Below are 20,414 nucleotides of genomic sequence, written 5' to 3' on the forward strand. Positions count from 1 at the left end.
TCTGAACTGTCAGCCTTATACCTGGAACACAGTCATGATGGCAGCAGGGAAAGTATCAAAATTTGCTGAAGGAGTTCCATCATTAAAGTTAAACCTGAAAAGAAAATTCAGAGAGCATGGGATGGAAATCTCACATACCAAATTTCTTCTTCCCAAGATTACAGTTTTCAACCTCTCTGTACATCAGTTTGATAATAAAAATTTGAAAAAAAAAGATTGCAGTTTTCATCACTCCTCCCCCCCATTCTCTATATCTCACTTATATCCCAACCCTTGTCATGGCCCTCCATTCCATAAAAATCATGGAGATAGTAGCAGTGATTATTTTTTTGATGAGTTATGCACCCTTAAAGGTGTAGTAATAATACAAGGTTTGGACTGATAATCAATTATAAAGACTTATGCTATATATTTCAAGTATAGATACAAAGGTATAAGTCATCAAATAAAACCTTGTAAAGGATTAAAAACAAAGACATTTGTTCCATACATGAGTGTATCAGGCCACCTGCAAGGCCAAATAAGATGGAGACATGATTGAATCAATAGCTCTAATTGACATAGGCCTGATGTATGCAGAAGCTCCTATAGATAAAATCCCTTTTGATCCTTACCTGCCTCCAAACAACTGCATCCCTAGGAGAGCGAAGACAACAATGAAGAGGAAGAGGAGGAAGAGCAAACTGATGATAGACTTCATGGAGCTCATCAAGGAGACTACTAAGTTCCGGAGGGATGCCCAATACCTAAGAAACCCGGACAATTTACAGTTGTGAACACTGCATACCGAATCATCCCAGGTCCAGCTCAGCATCTCCCTGGAGTCTCTGAGCTAAACTGCACTGCCGTGATTTATAGGAAGAAGACATGGCAGCCTTGCTTCCCTGGGGAATAGGGCAGAAGATCTGTTACCAGACACAGTTTTTGTGTGTTTTTGTTTTGTTTTCTGTGTCAGTCCCGGGGCTTGAACTCAGGGCCGGGGTACTGTCCCTGAGCTATTTTGCTCAAGTGCTTAGTAGAGCCACAGCTCCACTTCCAGCCTTTTTGGGTACTTAACTGGAGGTAAGCGTCTCATATACAAGGAAAGGGGTAGAAGAACCAGAGGAGAAGGGTACTGTATTTACATTCATATTCATTGATCAAGAGGCTCTGAGTAGGAGAAAATTAGGGGAGGGATAACACTGTTCAAAAAGAAATGTACTCATTACCTGACTTATGTAACTGCAACCCCTCTGTCCAACATCTTTACAATTGAAAAAAAAAGAAATTGAAAACAAAGAGGCTCTGTTGAATGGAAACTCCTTTGAACTACTACATAAAGAAAATTAAAATTTAAAAATAGTCTCACAGACTTTCCTGTCCAGGCTGGCTTCAAACCTCTGATCTCAACTTTCTGAGTAGCTAGGATTACAGATGTGAGCCATGAGCACCTGGCTTCAGACATAGTTTTTTAGGCTGATCTTTGTGGGAATAAAGAGAAGCTGAACTGAAGGGAAGGGGGAAGGAGGACAGAAGACAAAAAATAAGGCACAAAGGAGGTAGGAGGAGCCCAAATTCCCATCACTTACTTGGTTATTTTAAATATCCTTAGAAGTCGGAGAGCACGCAAGACACTGATTCCAAAAGATGTACCCGGTCTGAAGATTGCCCAGACCACCTCAAAGATGCTTCCCACTGTGACCTAAAGACAAATCCACCCACAGTGAGATGAGAGAAGAGGAGGAAGGCACTCTAACATTCGGTGCACAATCAACAGCCCTTAATGGCCTATGGAGAAATTCTCTCCTCCCAGCCCATCTTATAGCCAATGTATCTACATGGGAAAGTAATGGAGAAAAGTGAGTTTGCCTGCCCCTTCCCACTGCTCTCCATGCCCCTTCTTAACTTTCATCCTGTACATTGTGGACTAGTTTACTGACTCAACTCCCTGGGTATTCGAATCCTGGGTGAAAGCTTATCCAAGCCAGTCACCACTTCCACACAGAATTGATGATCATGGGTTTTCTTGTATTATATCAACTTGAACAAAAAAAAAAAAGCAGTGAGTGGCATTCAAACCATAGAAACTGCTTTAAAAAAAAGAAGTTTCGGGGCTGGGGATATGGCCTAGTGGCAAGAGTGCTTGCCTCCTATACATGAGGCCCTGGGTTCAATTCTCCAGCACCACATATATAGAAAATGGCCAGAAGAGGCGCTGTGGCTCAAGTGGCAGAATGCTAGCCTTGAGCAAAAAGAAGCCAGAGACAGTGCTCAGGCCCTGAGTCCAAGCCCCAAGACTGGCCAAAAAAAAAAAAAAAAAACCACACACACACATAAAAAAAGAAGTCTCAAAAAGGGTCCACATTTTCTCATTGTCCTAGCATTTAATGGTAACAAGTGTGTTTCAGTCCCAATTATTTTGGTCACTGAGTTCCTGCATGCCCTAACATATTGTCATAGGGTCTGACTGCTCTAGGATGTCACAATTCGAATATTTCAAAATATGTTTCTATATTTATTGAATGTCTGCTATGTTCTAGATATTGTGCTGGGAGATATTTTTAAAAGTAATTCTTACAACAATGTTTAAAAGTGTGCACATGAGAAAACCAAGGTTAAAATGGTCTCTCCCTAGCTGTTATGCCTGAAAATTGCCTATACTTAGAACCATATGTTCCAAGTGAAAATGGAGTTTGGCAAGTGCTCAAAATATTCAGCACCTAACAAGCTTGGGCAGAAAAAAAGAAGTAGGGTTTGGCAGAGAGAGAAATGGTTCAGGAGCCCAAAGTTCTGTGACCTCATTCAACTGCTAACTGGGAATGAGAACCTGAGAGTAATGCTTCCCACTTATTGTAAAGGGCATGCTAACTTCTCACCTACTCCAGGGCATGAGGCTCTTGAAAGCAGCACAGAAGAAAAACTTATATGGATGCACCTTGACACACACCTAAATATTACTCAGGAAGTAAACAGCGGATGCAATGTTCTATGTGGGGACTTGCAATGTAAGGGATTGTGTGTTTGCATGAAGGTATACTCAAACAATTATGCTGATTTTAAACTGAAGTAGAACCCCCCCACACAATTATATAACCTTCTCTTTCTTACTGAACCACCTCTAGAATTAAGTCCTTTGTCCTTCTCTCCAAGACTTTCCACAAGATAAGAAGTAGTTCAAAACTTAGACTATGGTTAGCTTAAGTATCAATGAGTGATGTACTTAGGTGCATACTCTGTAATATATACATTATATATCAATAAAAACATTTCTTTAAGAAATCAAAGAGCTTAAAAAACCTAAACAAGTATATTGCATGATGAGGATTCATTCACTTCCAACTCCCTCTGGCTCATCCCATCCATTCTTCCTTTACAAATTCTGACTTTAGTGGTTCATGCTGAGTAACAGAACAAGCTGCTTATCTGAAAACAACATGAAGCGGAAGGATCGGCATGCTTCTGAGGACTTACCCCAAAATCAAAGCAGTTGAATGAAGAATGAAAATAAAGGCGAGGCCCCATGCCGTACATCTTCAGGGACATCTCCAAGAGGAAGAGCCCCAGAAACAAAAATTCTGCATAGTCTGAAAGTACGAAAAACAGAAAGAAAAATTTGTTCCACAGATAGAATGGGCTCCTGCATTCTCCAACTAGTATGCCTTCTTATGGAGAAGTCCCTAATACCATATTGTGAGAATATTTGGTGGCCACATTAAGTCAGTGTTGTACAAAGGATAACAGTTTCTAAACACCAAGCCAGGATGAGTGCTAGGTTCAGTTAATAAGTCAGCTTTTTCTTTCAACATTAAGGTTGGTTAGTGGCCAGTAAAAATGGATAGCAGCCTCCAACAAGAAAGGAAGTCTCCTAGCTCCTCTGTGATACCCAGTAGCAGTCTAATTTGGAGCTGACTGTAACCTCCCTTTATGATCTGTTTGAGGAACTGATTGCCCTAAGAATCTTATTTCTTTTTCTTAGGACTTTAGTGACTTGAACTCTTTGTATCACTGAGCTTCCTTAATAACTCCTAGGCACCAACGTGTAACTTTATCTTGCTAACTCATAACACTAATTTCTTGACCCCACTCAGTAATGAATAAAGGCTGAGAGAAGTCATCTGACAATCGAGTCCTCCCCTTTCAGAAAGTTCTGGCCTCCTTCATAGTACAAAGAGGCAGGATTTGGAGCAAGAAGAACTACCATCAGGCCAGCATGCTTTTGGCCTCTTACATTCATTCACACACCAACCAAGCTGCCAACATAGGAACTAGCAATCACCATTCACTTACAGAGGAGGTGAGTGAGCCACTGGGGCTGGTTGTGATGGACGATGGCCACACAGGCAGTGTTCAGAGCCACGAGGCTCAAGACAATCCAATAAAACACCTGGGATTTGACCATGTGGCGAATAGAGATGCGCAGAAGTCTTTCTTTGTGCCGGAAATAGGAGGCCCCATCAACCTTCGTACTCTTGATACTGGCTCTGGCAAGAGGTGTGCCTGTGAGGGGAAAATAGGGAGGAAGACTGAGGCTGCAAAATATCCTATGCTCTCCCTCCATGGCCAGGTAGTATCCAGAGGGCAAAGTGAGCAGCTTGAGTGCCAGGACCAGATGACCTCCATATTATAGGCCTAGGTGATTCCTATGTCACAGGCTAAGTAAACTGCATAGGCAAAGACACTGATCTACCTCTCCAGGCACTTTCAGTCCTGGGAAAATGGAAGATTTTCAGGCAGGGCACAAGGCCAACACCCAGTATCTAGAAAGTTAATAATATCATGTTTATGTTTGTAACAGACTGGGCTTCTCTCTGTGCTTTCCTTTTAAGTGAGCTTTAGGTAACAGAATCTTTAGCTGCATTTGTGATAGTTCTACAACTGGCAACATAAAGCAATATTGCGCCTCGTTAAGTCTTTTCTGCTTTTAAAGATAGAGTGAGATCCTGCCTGTCCCCTTTTTAGGTGGGGCAGGGGGAGAGAAAAAACTGGCTTCAGCCAGAGTCTATCAGAAATACCTGGAATTAAACTGCATGCAGTCATATCCAAAAGTTAAGAAAAATTAGTTTAAATTTCAAATGATGGAAATAGGTGTGTGCTACCACAGTTTCTCAAATGACTTCAGGTTCTCACATCTGGGTCACTACAAGAAAGAGCTCCTGAACACCTTTTTAATAATATTAGTTGAATATTCCATATCTGAAATGTGTGGGACCAGAAGCATTTTGATTTTATTTTCAGAGTGCAAGATTTGCCATGCATAATGAGATATCTTGGGGATGGGACCAAAGTCTACATATAAAATTCACTTATGTTTCATATATATATATATATAGCCTGAAGGTAATTTCATCCAGCACTGTAATAGTTTTGTGTAAGACACAAGGTTTCTTGGTAAGGACTTTTCCACCCAGGTTTCCATGTTGATAACAAAACATTTCTAATTTTGGAGCATTTCCAAGTTTTAAATGAGGGATGCTCAACCTGTATCCCAAGGTTAGGTGCTCATAATCATACCCAAGAGAGAGAACATACATCTGTGAGTCAGGTAAATCTGCCACATTTGGAGAACCCTAAACCCCACATTCCATGTAAGCAGCATCACCTGTTCCTTCTTTTTCTTTCCTGTAAATCACTGTTATCTAGATTGGCCTTCCCACACCATCCCTAAATACAGCCCTAAATTCTGGATTCTTTGGGTTCTTTTCCTCCTTGTGGGTCTTCTCAAAAGACAGAATCTTCATTTTTCATGGGAGATCCAGAGAAGTAAAAGAAGATCTAACTGGATCACTCACCCACAGAAGAGATATCAGCGCAGTGCTCATCGCTGGAGTCTCGGGTCATGGCCTCCGTCCGGCTCCTTTTGATGGTTGCCCTTCGAAGCACTACGCCAGGGAAGGGGAAGGCCAGTGAGAGGCCACAAGTACACCGAGATCATCGTGGAAAAAAACTTTGAGGACTGTGTAAGGACTTGGGCAAAGTCCCTGTGATACAGGTTGTCTACCCTTAGTACTGGAGTCAGGTGACAGAGCTGAGAATGTCAGGAAGCAGGGGTACTGTTCTCACTAGCACCTGCCAAAATGCAAGGGCTCTGTAATCCCCACTAGAAAGAATCTATACTTGGTAGGCAAACAGACATTTTGTAGTATCTATTTGTCCTGGATCTTCATAAACAATGCCACTGCCTGGTACTGAAAGTGGTCCCCAGATGATCCCCACATATTTTAAAAGAAGATCCTGTCGTCTACCATTGGCTGTAGGATGGTCTTTTCATTGTAGAGTATCAATCACAGGCCCTGGAACAAAGCCACTCTTGGGTTTCATTTTCATCAGTTTAAAAGGCATTTAAATCTGTGACTCAATTCTCTTCGTTTTAAAGCATGAGGGATTTTATTACAGAGAGATTTGCGTTTCAAATCCCAGCGTGCACCCCTCTTTTCCTTTTTTCTCCTCATTTGATCAAGAGAGATTGCCACTGCATAAGAGGGGCAAAGGCAAATGGAGCAAGGCATTGGAGCACTTTCTTACCTTCTAAGGCTGATGTTCCGGCATTTTTATTTTCTTCTGCAAGCATGACTTCCTCTATATAGAAACAAATGGTTTCGTAAATTATCTGTAAATGCCAAATTATCGTGCGAAATGAAAATCTCTCAGGGAGAACTCTAGCTTGGGGCAACACACATAGAGAGAACACAGAGTTCAGAGCCTGTCATGGGTACCAGCTCAAAAAGCCACTCACATCACTGGGGAGCAAGGGTGTACAGGAGACAGGGGAGGGAGGAGGAGGGCCCTTGGGGTATGCTATCTGAATCTGATGCCTATGCTCTGAAGGATGCTGGGGGTGGGGGTGGGGTGTAGAAGTGGTGGTGGTGGGTTTTTTTTTTTTAATGATTCCCTAAGTTGACAGGAATGAAAAGGTTATCTTTCTGTTTTTCTTTTCTTTCCTATGTTTCTTTCTCTAACCCCTTAGCCCTTTTCTAACAACATTGCCCCTTTGTCTCTTGTCTGTATTGTCTATGGCATTAACTTAGCCCTTCAACCAGGAGATAACAACATATTTGGGCTCCATCTTGTCCATGGATTTAAGGAGGGGCAGAAAAAGATGTCTTAATGTTCTCAAAAAGAGGAGCAGGGCCTGTGGCTGTATCCTCAAGTCCCACTTCTACTGTTCTGCCTTGGTTGAGCAGAGCTTAAGCCTAAGAGGCTTGAGTCCACATGAGTTTTCCTGTACTAAAATGATTTTCTAAAAAATGGGTTTGTGCCAAGGTGCTCATGGCTCATGCCTATAATTTTAGCTACAAAGGAGGCTGAGATTTTAAGGATGGCAGTTCAAAGCCACCCTAGGTAGAAAAATCCCTGAGACTCTTATCTCAAGTTAACTATCAAAAAGCTGTGGCTCAACTGGTAGAGTGCCAGCCTTGAGTGAAAACATTAAGGAACAGCGCCCAAGCCCCGAATTCAAGCCCTAGTACTGGCATTATATATAAAAAAAAATAGGTTTTAATTCTGTTCCCTGGTCCACAGCTGTATTTTATATGCTACTGAGATGGCTTATAGCAGGGGGAGACACTAGATAGCTAGTAGCTAGAAAAAAACATCCTGTATAGAGAGCTAGAGTTTTTATATCTCCCATCCCTATCTCTAGAGAGAACAGAGGAAACTAGAGATCCTGTTCCAGCACCACCGGCCAGTGATTTAATCAGGTATGCCTACACAATGAACTCTCAAAAACAAAAGAAAACAAAACACCCTAACCAAAGGAGTTTCAGGGTTGGTAAACACATCTACCTGCTGGGAGGCTGGTGAGCCCCATTACTATACCTTACCCCTTGCACTATGCATAAGCTTCATCTGGCTGTTCTTGAGTTGCATCCTTGATAATAAAAGAGTAACATTTTTCCTGAGATCTGTAAGTCAAGCTAGAAAACCATTGAACCTATGAGGAGGTTGAAGTTAGGGATTGTGGGAACTCCTAAACCTGTAGTCAGATAGACAGAAATGCAGGTCATCTTAAACCTCGCTTTCTGCCTTCTAAACTGGGTATGCTCTTGTAAATTTGTGCTAACTTTAGATAGTGTGTAGGGTCAAGATGGAATTGAATTGACAGATAAGCTAGTGATGTCAGAAATTTGAAGAACTGGCTGCATACATAGGTACTTGGATTGGTTCATCAGTGCTTGAAAAATACACACTAGCACTACTCCAAAAGCACCAAAAAAATCCCTCTTGGCTCAAGTCTGGTGGGCTCCTGTGTCTCCTTCTGGGAAGGATATTGGTGAGTTTTGAAATCCAGCCCACTTCAACCCAGAAGCCAGGTTTCTGGAGGCCTTCACAGTCATTCCTGAAGATCCCAGTTTACTAGTTGCTTGTGGAAAGCTTGCAACAAACACCATGAAACAATGGTTTGTTTAGTAAGTAGGAAAGAGTAAAGACATTACAATAATTTTACCTACATCTAAAATGATAAAAATGTGTGTGTGTGTGTGTGTGTGTGTGTGTGTGTGTGTATTCCTAGGCGGGGAACATTTTGAAGCTTGTATAGTACCATACAAGATAGCCATTACACCGAGTCATGAATGTTTAGTATTCTTTCTGCAGATACACAGAGGCTTAAAGGCACATGTTTGGAGAGGGTTTTTTTTTTTTTAATGAAAATTAGGTCCTAAAATATGTCAAAGCATCATTAGATAAAGAGTCGTTTTTGCTGTGCAATGTCTGGCTTTAGGGCAGGCTGATGGAAGGAAGGTGTGTGGGGCTGTTGGGATCTCTGTGAGGCTCCTGAGGGCTCTGGATATGCTGAAACCACCCTTCCCCCACCAATGCCTTTGCCAAGTTCGCTTTCGAACTTGAATGTCTTTCCAGGGAAATGTAACCCATATGTCTCTGATTCACTCACGCTCCACTTGTAAAAGGAAGGGCTAGGCAGCACAATTTGACATCACAGTGTGTCTTTTTTTCTTAGAAGGAGGCTAGAGCTGGCTTCACTAGCTGGAAGAAACAGAGCCTTAGAATTATGCAACTATCTAAAAGGCAGAGCCACAAAAAACATTGTACTGTGTCACCTGACCCAGTGTGGGGTCATGGGCCTAGCTGGGGAGATTCTTTTCTGGGTTTGATGCCAGCTCAGTCAGAAATCTGTCAGATGGCTCCTCCACCAAGGATGACAAGGACAGTTGGAAACATCAAGCTGCCTGCCTTGATTGGGAAGCAAATCTACTTACCATCCCATGGCATGGCTAAATTACCATTCTGGGAAGAGGTAGGAAAGCTGGATGACATGTGGTCAACATACATTGCTCATGTTTCCAGATGAATCAGGAAATGTGCATATCTCAAAGGGACATGCTTATCTGGTTTTCAATTACATATACACTTTTCTCAGCCCTTTAAGATAATAAGAATTTAGCTAGGCACTGAGGACTAAAGCTTGTAATCCTAGCTACTCAGTAATCTGAGATCTGGGAGTTGAGAGTAGAAACCAGCCTGGGCAGAGACTCTTATCTCCAATTAACCACTAAGAAACCAAAAGTGGACCTGTGGCTCACATGGTAGAGCACTAGCTTTGGCAAGAACACCAAGGGAAAATATGAGGCTCTGAATTCATGCCCCAGTACCAACATTCACACACACACACACACACACACACACACACACACACACACACACTCAAAATTTGACTCCAGAGCTGAAGGAGGGATTTTATATTCTGTTGGTCAGACTAAGAATATAATAATGATGATGATGATGATGATGACGATGATGTTTCCTCCCCAAGCCACTATGAAAGTAAAAGGCTCAGACAACTAAACATCAAATTTTAGTCCAATTTTTTTCCTATGTGGTCTCACATTTGTGCTAGGCTTTCTGTTATGAACAAAGATGCTGACTGCCATGTGTATTCTTTTATTTAAAAAAATCACTTTTTGCTCTGGAAGAAAATGAAGATATAAAGCATCAACCTTTAAAATAATAATAAAAGCAAATGCATCTTTTTATTGACAGATATGGGGTGATTTATGGCTCTAATAAGCAATTGAGCCACAGTAAACTTTGGATTAAGTGGCTCTGTCCATCAATGGCATCATGGGGCATTGGGATCAAGCCTCATAGCTGGGCTTGAGCTATTCCTGATAATGGACCTTGGTAAAAACAAAAACAAAACAACAACAACAAAAAAAACAACCACAGGTTGTTCAGCTCAAGAACATACCTGTTCTCACCATAATTTTCCCACTCTAGATGGCTGGAGTGGTTCCCCATTGGTCCTCTCATTTCTAGCCATGTCATCCTATATAGTCTATTATTATTGTAGGAACCAACAGGTTTTTTCAAATGTTAATCCAGGGCATGTCAGTCCTCTGCTTACAGCGAAGCTCATAGCTCTCGAAATGGCTGTCACAATAGCATATATGAATGCTGTCTACTTTCCCATGACTGCCCTCATCTTTTCTCCTGCTACTACCTGGTCACTCCCTTAATAGGGACTTAGAACCAAGCTATTTCTCATCCATATCTTTTTCAATAAGGATGTAACACCAAAGTATTTCTCATATATGTATTTTTGTGGCCCACTCCCAAATCTTCTCTAAGTCTGGGCGGGCACAAATGAGCCCAACCTGATCCCTCTATCTAAAAGTATAGTACATCAGACACCCCATAACTCTGGTTGATTTTTTTTTTCAATTTCACCTATCACCTTCTTGAAAATTATTTTATTGCTTCCTTCCCCAACTAGAGAAGAAAGAGATCTATTAGACTACTACTGTTTGGCTCAACCCTGCAATCCAATTTCCTAGCACAGAATGGGTTCTGCATATATATTTGCTGAATATATGGATTATTAGTCATCAGAGAAAGATGCTTGCTGTGAGAAAGGTGGAGAGTGGAACAGAGAGATTTCCACGCCAGAGGAAGAATGTGGGTCCAGCAAGAAACCCAAAGACCTCTCAAGGGACCCAGAGCTTTATTCTGCTCTAGTCTAGGCTGGTTCTTTAGTGGACTTGAATGGTGGTGTTGAGCCCACATGCTCATATGCCCTCAGCAGAAGGCCTCACCTGCTTTGTCTATCCAGGCACGGTAGCCATTCAGCTCACGCTCAATCTGTTGCTGACGCCGCAGTTTCATGAATGCTCTCCGGTTCTCCACTCTTTCTCTCTCTTTGGCAAATTCTCTGTAGATAAGAAGGGTAAGATTCATTGGTTTGGGGAAGTGCTATGACAAAGAGAAAGAGGAAAACAAGTAAAAGAGTGTTTGAGGACAGCTGGATTTGGTGGCTTAAGCTACTTGGTAGTTAGACATCAAAGGATTGTGGATTGAGGCCAGCCTAGGAAAAAATAAGTTTCTAAGATCCATCCTGATAAATGGTTGGGTATAGTGGCTCACACATCAGCCCAAACTACCAGGAAAATACAATGGCCTAGTGTGGTGTCTACCTGTCATCCAATGACATAGGGAAGCACAAATAGGAAAATCACAGTCCACAATGGCCTGGGAATAAAAGGAAACTCTATCTAGAAAACCACCAACCCAAACAGGCGCTGGTAGAGTGGCTCAAGTGGTAGAGCCCTGTCTACCAAACACAAAGCCACAAGGCCTCTCGAGTTCAATTTCCAAAACTACAAAAAAAAAAAAAGTGCATATGAACAGGTACTAGTGCCATCATATATCCATTTCTGTTCGTTATAGGCTGCAAGATGATCTGAAATTTATAAAAGAATCACATTACACCCAGCCTTACTCAATATAGCCAGGAGCAACACCCTCCACTTGCATTATTTTGAAAGGGACTTTGTAGCTATGTGACATACTGGATTTCAAAATACCATATTCCAACTCCTCAGCTATAATGGCAGCTCTTAACCCTCTTAAAGACACAGTTTTCTTTTCATCTTTTGACAATAATGACTAAAGCAGATTGACTAGCCCTGTATAAAGTTTCTGCGTGACCAGTAATTCATATAATCTCTTAAGCATCCTATGAGTTAAGTGCTATTAAAATTGCCATTTGACAAATGGGGCAATTGAGGCTGAGAGGTGAAGTAACTTGCTGGTCTGTGAACTCTAACCAGCATGCTGAGCTGCCTTTGGTGTTCGCTATACAGTGATGCTCAATAAGGGAAGACCAATGAATGACACAATGACTTGAAGGACTGAAGGACTAGTGCAGACTGCTGGCATCAGTAAAATAAGGAAAAACAAAAAACAGGGACATGGGATGGGTACCTGGCTCTAACAGAGAGATAGTAAAAACATGATTGGGCACAGGAAAAGCCAAGGTGAGGGTCAGGAAGGAGGCAGAGCCCACTGACAAGCACAAAGGAACAAATCCATCTTGTAGTGCAAGAAAAAATATTAAAGTACCATGAGGGAAAAAAGATGAAGAGGACTAAGAGTTTCCAAGTAGAAAAAAAATCATATCCAATACACAGAAAATGGGAATAAACAAACTTTGCTAATAAACTCCCTCAGAAACCACATCTTCCAATGCCTTCCTCGTCACAAGGCACACTCCAAAACCATATAATGTCTCCCACATGGCTACTGTCATGGCTCAGGTGTTCTATCACTGCTCTGGAAGCTGGGCCACTTATTTGCAGGGATTCACCATAGAGATGAGGGAACTAGCACTCATCTGGGTCCTGCCAGAGCATCCTTAAGTTGGGGGAAGAAGAAATGGGTCAGGGGGGCGAGGGACCTGCCCCAGCCACAATGCAGAGGAAGGAAGACCTAGTCTACCACAGTACGGAGAAACAGACCTGCTTAGGCCTCACCTGGCCTCCCTGCCAAGGCAGAGCTGTCTTCCTTGAACACAGGACTCATTTAAAATGGTTATGGTTTAGCTCAGGGTATGGAGACTATGCACATTATCTTCTGCTTGGTACATTGGACTCCTAACATTGGGGAGAGGGAAGGAGAGAGTCAGGATGAAGGGCAAACAAAGCCAGCAAGAATCTGGCTAATAGAATTCAAGACCCAGGATGCCTCCTATCTTTACCTTCTTTCATGAATTTTAGCAGTCAGCAAGTAACAAGGGAATTGTGTGGTTCCCAGTTTACCATACAATGAGGCTCTCACTTGGGTTCTTAGGTTCTTTCTATCCCTTCTGTCCAATTAGTGCCATTGTTCTGTTGGTTCTACCTTTTAAAGAGCATGTGAAACCACCCTCTATCTCTATCTTTTTGAAAAGAAAGTCCAACAGCCTCAACTTTAGGAGTAAGAAATAAAGTTTAAGAAACAGAGATTAGATTAGAATCCATATCAATCTGTTCTAGGAGCAGATTTGAACCCAGATCTATCTGCCCAAGTTTTTCAAGCAACATGTATTATTGATATAGCTCAGAGGCATTTTTACATGCTTTATTTATCATTTCATATCCATGTGTTGTGACTTTTCAACTAAGCTTTGGGGGAATTGGGGAATGGATAACAGGAGATAGTATTTTAAGTCATTGAAAAATGAACATCTCACCAGGCTATGGCCATAGTAACAAAATAATCTTTGAGCCTCTAGAGTGAGATTATCAACATACCATTTTCTAGCTCAGAAAAATCTAAAGGGAATCTAATGGTCCTTGGAAATCGCAAGGATTCAAGGTTCTAGAATCCCCAGAGAGGAATCATGGCTCTTTGATTTTCTAAATTCTACTTCCTGTTCCTCCCAATCGCCTCCATCCTCACTGAATGAAGCCCCAAAACACACTGGCCTTCCCCAGTCTCCCTTTGTGCTGGAATCTTGTTTACTAATTCACCAAATGGCCTTCTCTGCTTTTTCTCCTTATCTGAATCCTGGGAAATGAAGTCTGGCACCTGTGTGTTTCTCACCTCTCCTCATCTCTCCCTTGTTATAATTGTTTGAATCCAAAGCCCATTTCCCCATCTGATCTGAAGCCAAGCAGAGCCTGCATGGTATCCCCACAATGACCTAGTGCCTACTACTATGACAGAGTCTAATGAGTATAAAAACAAAATATTAAGAACACCTAAGGTTCATGTAATACACCTAATTAATTATTAACTATAAATCTTTGTGTAACTTATTTCATTTGTATTTGCAAAGACCCTAAGAGATTCAGAAAGGCTACTTGCCCAAGATCACCCAATTAGCAAGAGCCAGAATTGAAATTCAAACAAGTATCTTCCAATTCTAGGTTAAATGCAGTTTCCACACTGCCTTAGTGATTTTCTCTGCTATCCAGAAGTTAGCATTTAAAATCTAAAAAGGGAGCTGAGTGCTGGTAGCTCATACCTGTAGTCCTAGCTACTCAGGAGGCTGAGATTTGAGGGGGACAGTTTGATGCCAGCCCAAGTGGGAAAGTCTGTAAGAATTGTATCTCAAATTAACCACCAAAAATGCAGAAGTAGAGCTATGGCTCAAATGGTAAAGTACTAGCCTGCAGCACAAAAGCTAAGGAACAACACCCAGGCCCTTGAGGTCAAGCTCCAGGACCAGCATAAATGTGCATATGGGCACACACACACACACACACACACACACACACACACACGACACACGCACACACACACACACACACACACACACACACACACACACACAGTCTACAAAGGAGATTTTGCTTCAGCCCAAAGTTACAGAAATGAAAATATAGAAACAGTTATTTTTTAGAAGGCATTTCTAGTGTAGCAGCACATAAAAACCCATTGCTCTGTGCTTTATTAATAAAAACCTTAGATATAATTCATAGCATTAGTTAAACTAGTGATACATTGCTTTGTTTTGTGTCCATGTCAAAGTTACCATGTGTTCCAGAAGGAACAGAGACAGAAGGACTTAGTTCTAGTACATGCAAAAAAAAAAAAAAGTGAATATTCTAAACTTAAGATGGACATGCTCACCAGGTCCTGAGTATTAAGGTAGCCAGACCTGAAAGACAAGCATGTTCTTTCCCTGTACATCTTCCCTGAGAATCTGAGTATTCTCTCATCTTCAGGAGGATCCCAGGGATTGTTGGACAGTGCTTTTGAAACAATTGCATATAGGACCTAGACCTTACTTAGAAACCAGATGATTACTGCCAAAGTCCCTACTAAACTTGGAAATCTAAAAAAAATGGCCCTGTGACTATCTCGATTGATCCAGTTGCTTTGTGTTAAGCACTTGAAATTTAAAGAGGGAGTTCTGACTTATAATATGTATTTATATATGCACGTACATGTGTGTATGTGTGTGTGTGTACAGGTCTATTGGCCTGAAGTTTAGGGTAAGAAAATGCATTGCCAGAACCCTGACATTTGCTCTATCTATCTATCTATTATTATTATTATTATTATTACCCATAGGTATATCAGAACCCAAGTTGGGATGTGTCAAGACTTCAAAATTTCAAACAAGAACTACACACAAAAAACTGTACCCAAGGTCTAACGTATGAAACTGTAACCTCTCTGTACATCACTTTGACAATAAATAAGACAAAAAATAAAAATAAAATAAAAAAGTCTAAAAAGTAAATAAAGCAAAAAAATTCTAGGTGGTATATCAGTAACACCATGAGGCATCTTTTTTTTTTTTTTCTGTTGTTCTGAGACTAAGGACTCCAACTTGGTCCCTGACATTTTTGCTCATTTCTACCAACTGAGCCCCACCTCCAACCTCAACAAGGTATCTTCTGATGCTTATTAAGCTAGGAGACAACCTCTCTATCTTCATTTCCTCATTGGTCAGTCTTGACAATGGGATACATAAAATTCCTTTGTTCCTGTCTAGAGGCAGGGGAGCTTCTGCTCTAAGATTCCCAACTGTATCTCTCTGTAGGAGACTTCATAAGGAAAGAAATCCAAGTTGCATTTCATTGTAGACACTGCCCTTTACCCAGTCCTGTTATCTAAAACTTTAGAATGCTCCCCCATATCCCTGGGCTCTTTGGAGGATAAACTGTAACTCCTGTCAAGATATAGCTCTCACATTCATGACAGGAAGGATTGTTGGGGTTACGCCTGAATGAGCCTCTATTCTGGTTACCAGATATGTATGAAAAGTTCATGCTTCTAAATTTCAGTTTATAGAATCTAAAAAGGAGGCTGAACTCCTTGCAATGCATTGTAGTTTTCGTTTTTATTCTAGCTATTGAATTTACATTTGTAACTGCTTTTGTTTTTCAGCAGCTTTCATGAGACCCATAAATTGTAAAAATAAAATAAAATAAACTTCTCATACACAGCCAATTCTGTATTAGTCTAGATAAGATAAAGTGGAGGAATTACATAGATAATCTCAGACAAGGTAAAATGTCCCCAAACATTTATCATACATGCCCAAAGGGGTGAAGAGACAGAGTTCTCATTGAAATCATGTTTAGATTAATATTAAAATTGATTTTTATTTAGTGAATTTATGGACCCATAAAGGAGCCAATGTCACAGATAATTCACAAAGTGGCTAATCTGTATTCTTAACAAACTGACTGGTTTTAGCCCATAGGGATGTGATGGAAGGGGCTTTGGTTATCTCCATTTCTAGAATTTATCAAAATAACATTAACTCTTAAAGAACAGAAGTGAAGTTGACCAAAACTTTGTTCCAGCCTGCCATTCCTATCTGTGCTTGGTCACTCTGGTATCACAGGTGAGCACCTGGATGAACAGGCAAGCACCTGGACATGGACCTGGTGAGGAAAATGTTCTAGATGGTCTGTTGCAGAACAAACCCTCCAAGTGGAGGGCTGTTGGCTCTTGTTTCCTCCTCTGGCTCCCAAGTCCTCCTCCTGCTTCAGTGCACATAGGGAGCTTTGTTTACTGATGCCGAGGCCCTTGCTGCTGTCATGGCAACTGAAAGGAAGACAAAGCCCGCCAGGATGGGCTGGCCTGTGTGACTCAAAGATCTGTTTACCCACACTCCTGTACACACTTCCATGCTTCATCACACACATTGGCATGGATACACATGCTCAACCCAACACCTCAAACCATATGTAGACAGACTTTGCCAAGTACACAAATGGCTACATGGTCATATTCCTAATTGTCAGAGGCCATATTTTCAGAGGGCTTTGCTACTCACAAGGGCACTTCCCATCCTTATAAGAATGTTACTTCAGGAAGGTAGAATTTGGGTTCTGCATCAAGGATGGGGTGGGGGGAGCCTCTCTTCAACCTAAACCGGTTTTGAAACAAACACAGAAATTGAGGTAGTCAGTTTGGCAATTGTGTGGGGACAGTGGTTTAACTTCAGTCCCCTTGCGAAGTGGGATGAGGGGTAAGGGCAAGACTGCAGTATTTTTATGTTTTTGGGGTTCAGTGTTCTTTTGAATTCAGGGAGCCTTTTCTCTCATTTTCCAGAAGAGCAAACACAGTCTCAGAAAAGGTAAATACCTTACTGAAGGTCACATAGTTCAGTAGCATTTTAGTTATTTATGCCGTATCCCTTGGCTTGTTCTAGAAAGGATTTAAAGGGACTTAGGTTGTCAATAGATAAAGGCCAAAACAGAATCTAGCCTAAATTCCATCTTAGTGTTGACTCTAATAAGACGAGTGAGTGCCCAGGTGGGTGAGGGATGAAAATCTTAGGCACTCCAGCACACTACCTCACATCCTCAGGGTCAGGTGCTTTGGGCAGGCTCTTCCTATGAGCAGAAACCCTACCATAAAGTGGTTAAAGCAAACAGATGGCAAATAAAGGGCATGAGCATATATCCTGCCCCTACCCTTCCACTCTCTACAGCAAAGGAAGAAAGGCCATGAGTACCAAAGAACAAGACATCAGGTGGGCAAGACCTGGCAGGTCACCTATCCAAGGCCAAGTATTTACACAAAGAGAAACTGAAGCCTAGAGGGTGGCCAATTGACTGGCCAATCCATGACCTGAGGCATCACTTATAGTTCTGAGATCCCAAGCCAATGCGAATTCCACATCTTCCTGACATTCCAGTTATGAGAAATCAAAGAGGCAGATTCAATAGGAACTCAGAGAATGAATAGTCTCCTCCCCTTTTTTCTATTATCTTCAAGTAGTTGTACAGAGGAGTTTTAATTCAACATTAGTTTATCAGTACAATGCATACTGATGAATGTCACCATTTAAAAATTCTCCTCCATCTCTCCAAACCCTACCTATCCTTTCCATTTTCTTTCTTTTCTCATATTAAGATCTCATTCATTCATCTGATAGATACCAGGAAAACAGACTGGACAATGAACATAAAGAGAGTAATGAAGGAGCTGGTTTGCTTTTAACCTTCAAGAGGATACAATCCACAGTATTAAAGCATTATGATGAAAACCCTGGAAGTTTGGCAAACCTGGGTCTGGATCTTAGCTCCGCCATGTCGCGATTGGATATCTGAGTGTCTGTCTGTGAATTTAAATAAATACTATATCCAACTAAAACACTGTCATGACTAATGGAAGGGAAGCACAAAGTATGGTATCCAGCACAAGGGAGGTAGATAGGTATCCAAATGGCTATTATAAGTACTACTTGCATTTTTGAGAACATATCACAATACAGACAATCTATCGTGTTGTCTTCTGTCTATACTCATTCCACATTTAAAATATAATTTATAAGCGCCCACAATATAGCCAGCTTTTATTTTAGAATATGAGAATTAGAAGTAAATAGAAAAATAAAATTTTTATCCCCACATAGCTTTCATTACTACCCTGGGTAACGATTATAAATAAGAAAGTAAGTACAGAGTATACTCCATTACAAGTGATCAGGGGGAAAAAAAGAAAGTGGGTAGTACGTATGGTGTGGAGAGAACTGGAATTTCGGGCCAGGTGGCAAGAGGCAGCCTTAAGTGAGACTTAGGAACTGTCTAGAGAGATTTGAAAGAAAGAGCCATGAAGATAACTGGGGAGGAGCACTCCAAGGAGAGGTGACATCCCGGCCAAAGCCATGGGACAGGGACATCCTAGAGGAGCTCTTGAAGAATAGAAAGGAGCCAATGTAGCTAAAGTAGACTGAATAAAATGAAATGAGGTCAGTCTGACCTCATGCAATGAGGTTAGTTACTGCTGGGTAGAGGTAGAGGACGTGATCATGTTCAGGCCTTTCAGGTCCTCTAAAGATTTGACTGGAAACCATCAGGAGCAGAGGAGTCATATGACAAAATTTTCAGTATCTCTAGCTGCCCTGTTGAGAACAGACTGAAGTCTTAAGTGTAGAAGCCTGGAGACCTGTTGGCTATGTCCACATGGTGATGGTTTTAGATAATATAGTAGGAGTTGGGCAACTGGGAAATAGTAAGGTTCTAAGTATACCACAAAGGAGGAGCTAAGAGAACTTTCTGACACCTGAACATAAAAGGTAAGAGACATACAACGAAGATGGCCCTAAGGGTCATCTGTCTACTACAATAAGAAGGATGGGCTTAAATGAACTGAGATGGAAAGGGCACTGGGCATAGCAGGGTTGGGGGTGGGAGGAAATCATCTCAGCTGTGTTTGTAAGTCAGCAGAATATTAAAGTTCAGTAGGCCCAATAGATCTAACTGCTTGTTATCCACACAAGGTGGACTAGCTACTGCAAAGATTATCTACTGTAAATAAACCAAAGCCAGTCTGGGCTCTCCACTCATATTTCCCTCCTGCTGACATGTGCTAGCAAGATGATCTTTTAGCAAAACATAAGCAAGAAATTGTTGTTATTGCTGCAAATAAAATTCAAAGCAAAACAAACCCCACAAATATTCATGAATGCTGTACTATTTGTTCCACCAATTGCACTGTTCTCTTCCATTAGGGAATGATGAAGGAAGAACATGTACTGTGAACACTGACAAGTGAGGAGCTATCACATGGCTGTTCTTAAAACACTTTAAGAAGGGCTGGGGGATAGCTCAGTGGTAGAGTCCTTGCCTGACATGCAGGAGACTCTGGATTCAATCCTGTGTGTGTGTGTGTGTGTGTGTGTGTGTGTGTGTGTGTGTGTGTGTGTGTGTGTGTGTTTATAATGTATATATTATATATGTAACATTCATATATATGAAAATATTATGTATATACATATATGTGTATATATGAATGAAGATGACTAGGAGACCACTCCTGTATATCCCCACCTTATAAAACAAAGAAATAAGAGCATTGAAAAATAATTACAAAACACAATTCCTATCTCCTGACACCCACCCATCTCTATGTCACCTCAGGCATACATATACTATTAGGGCATAAACTCAAAGGCACACGTGCTACTTTCCCCCTCCTCTCTCCATGTATATAAGAGTGTATGTTTCAGTCACAATATTTCAGTGGGTTTAAAATCGTGTAATTCAGGAAGAATGAGTTGTGCGGAAGTAAGAGCATTCTTATTCTTCTTTCTCCCCCACTCACACCCCCCACAGCACTCTAATTACCGTATGAAAAGAGGCATCTTGACAGAGAACAAATGGCTATGTTCTTTAAGAGACACATTTTGCACTCCTCTAAGAAGACACAGCAAGCAGCTCTCTCCCCAACAGCTGTGGAGGTACCAGAGG

At 41.3% G+C, this 20,414-nt stretch overlaps 1 protein-coding gene across 9 annotated transcripts in view; it reads right to left on the reverse strand.

Moving 5' to 3' along the window:
* Cacna1e (calcium voltage-gated channel subunit alpha1 E) overlaps positions 1-20,414 on the reverse strand; it is a 314,229-nt gene that overhangs the window by 81,609 nt on the left and 212,206 nt on the right. For 8 of the 9 annotated variants that reach the window (XR_007212661.1, XM_048358273.1, XM_048358272.1 and 5 more), the window contains exons 8-15: positions 11,028-11,143; positions 6,502-6,555; positions 5,769-5,858; positions 4,267-4,476; positions 3,451-3,563; positions 1,569-1,681; positions 615-746; positions 22-94 (exon numbers count right to left, since the gene is read on the reverse strand). Coding sequence is in view for 8 of the 9 variants with exons in the window: in XM_048358273.1 (XP_048214230.1) it covers positions 22-94; positions 615-746; positions 1,569-1,681; positions 3,451-3,563; positions 4,267-4,476; positions 5,769-5,858; positions 6,502-6,555; positions 11,028-11,143 (901 nt within the window). In the remaining variant the exon portion in view is untranslated. The remainder of the gene's footprint in view (positions 1-21; positions 95-614; positions 747-1,568; positions 1,682-3,450; positions 3,564-4,266; positions 4,477-5,768; positions 5,859-6,501; positions 6,556-11,027; positions 11,144-20,414) is intronic. The other variant, XM_048358274.1, reaches the window with a different exon arrangement.

Source organism: Perognathus longimembris, chromosome 11, assembly GCF_023159225.1.
Source record: "Perognathus longimembris pacificus isolate PPM17 chromosome 11, ASM2315922v1, whole genome shotgun sequence".
In the NCBI taxonomy this organism is placed as follows: domain Eukaryota; kingdom Metazoa; phylum Chordata; class Mammalia; order Rodentia; family Heteromyidae; genus Perognathus; species Perognathus longimembris.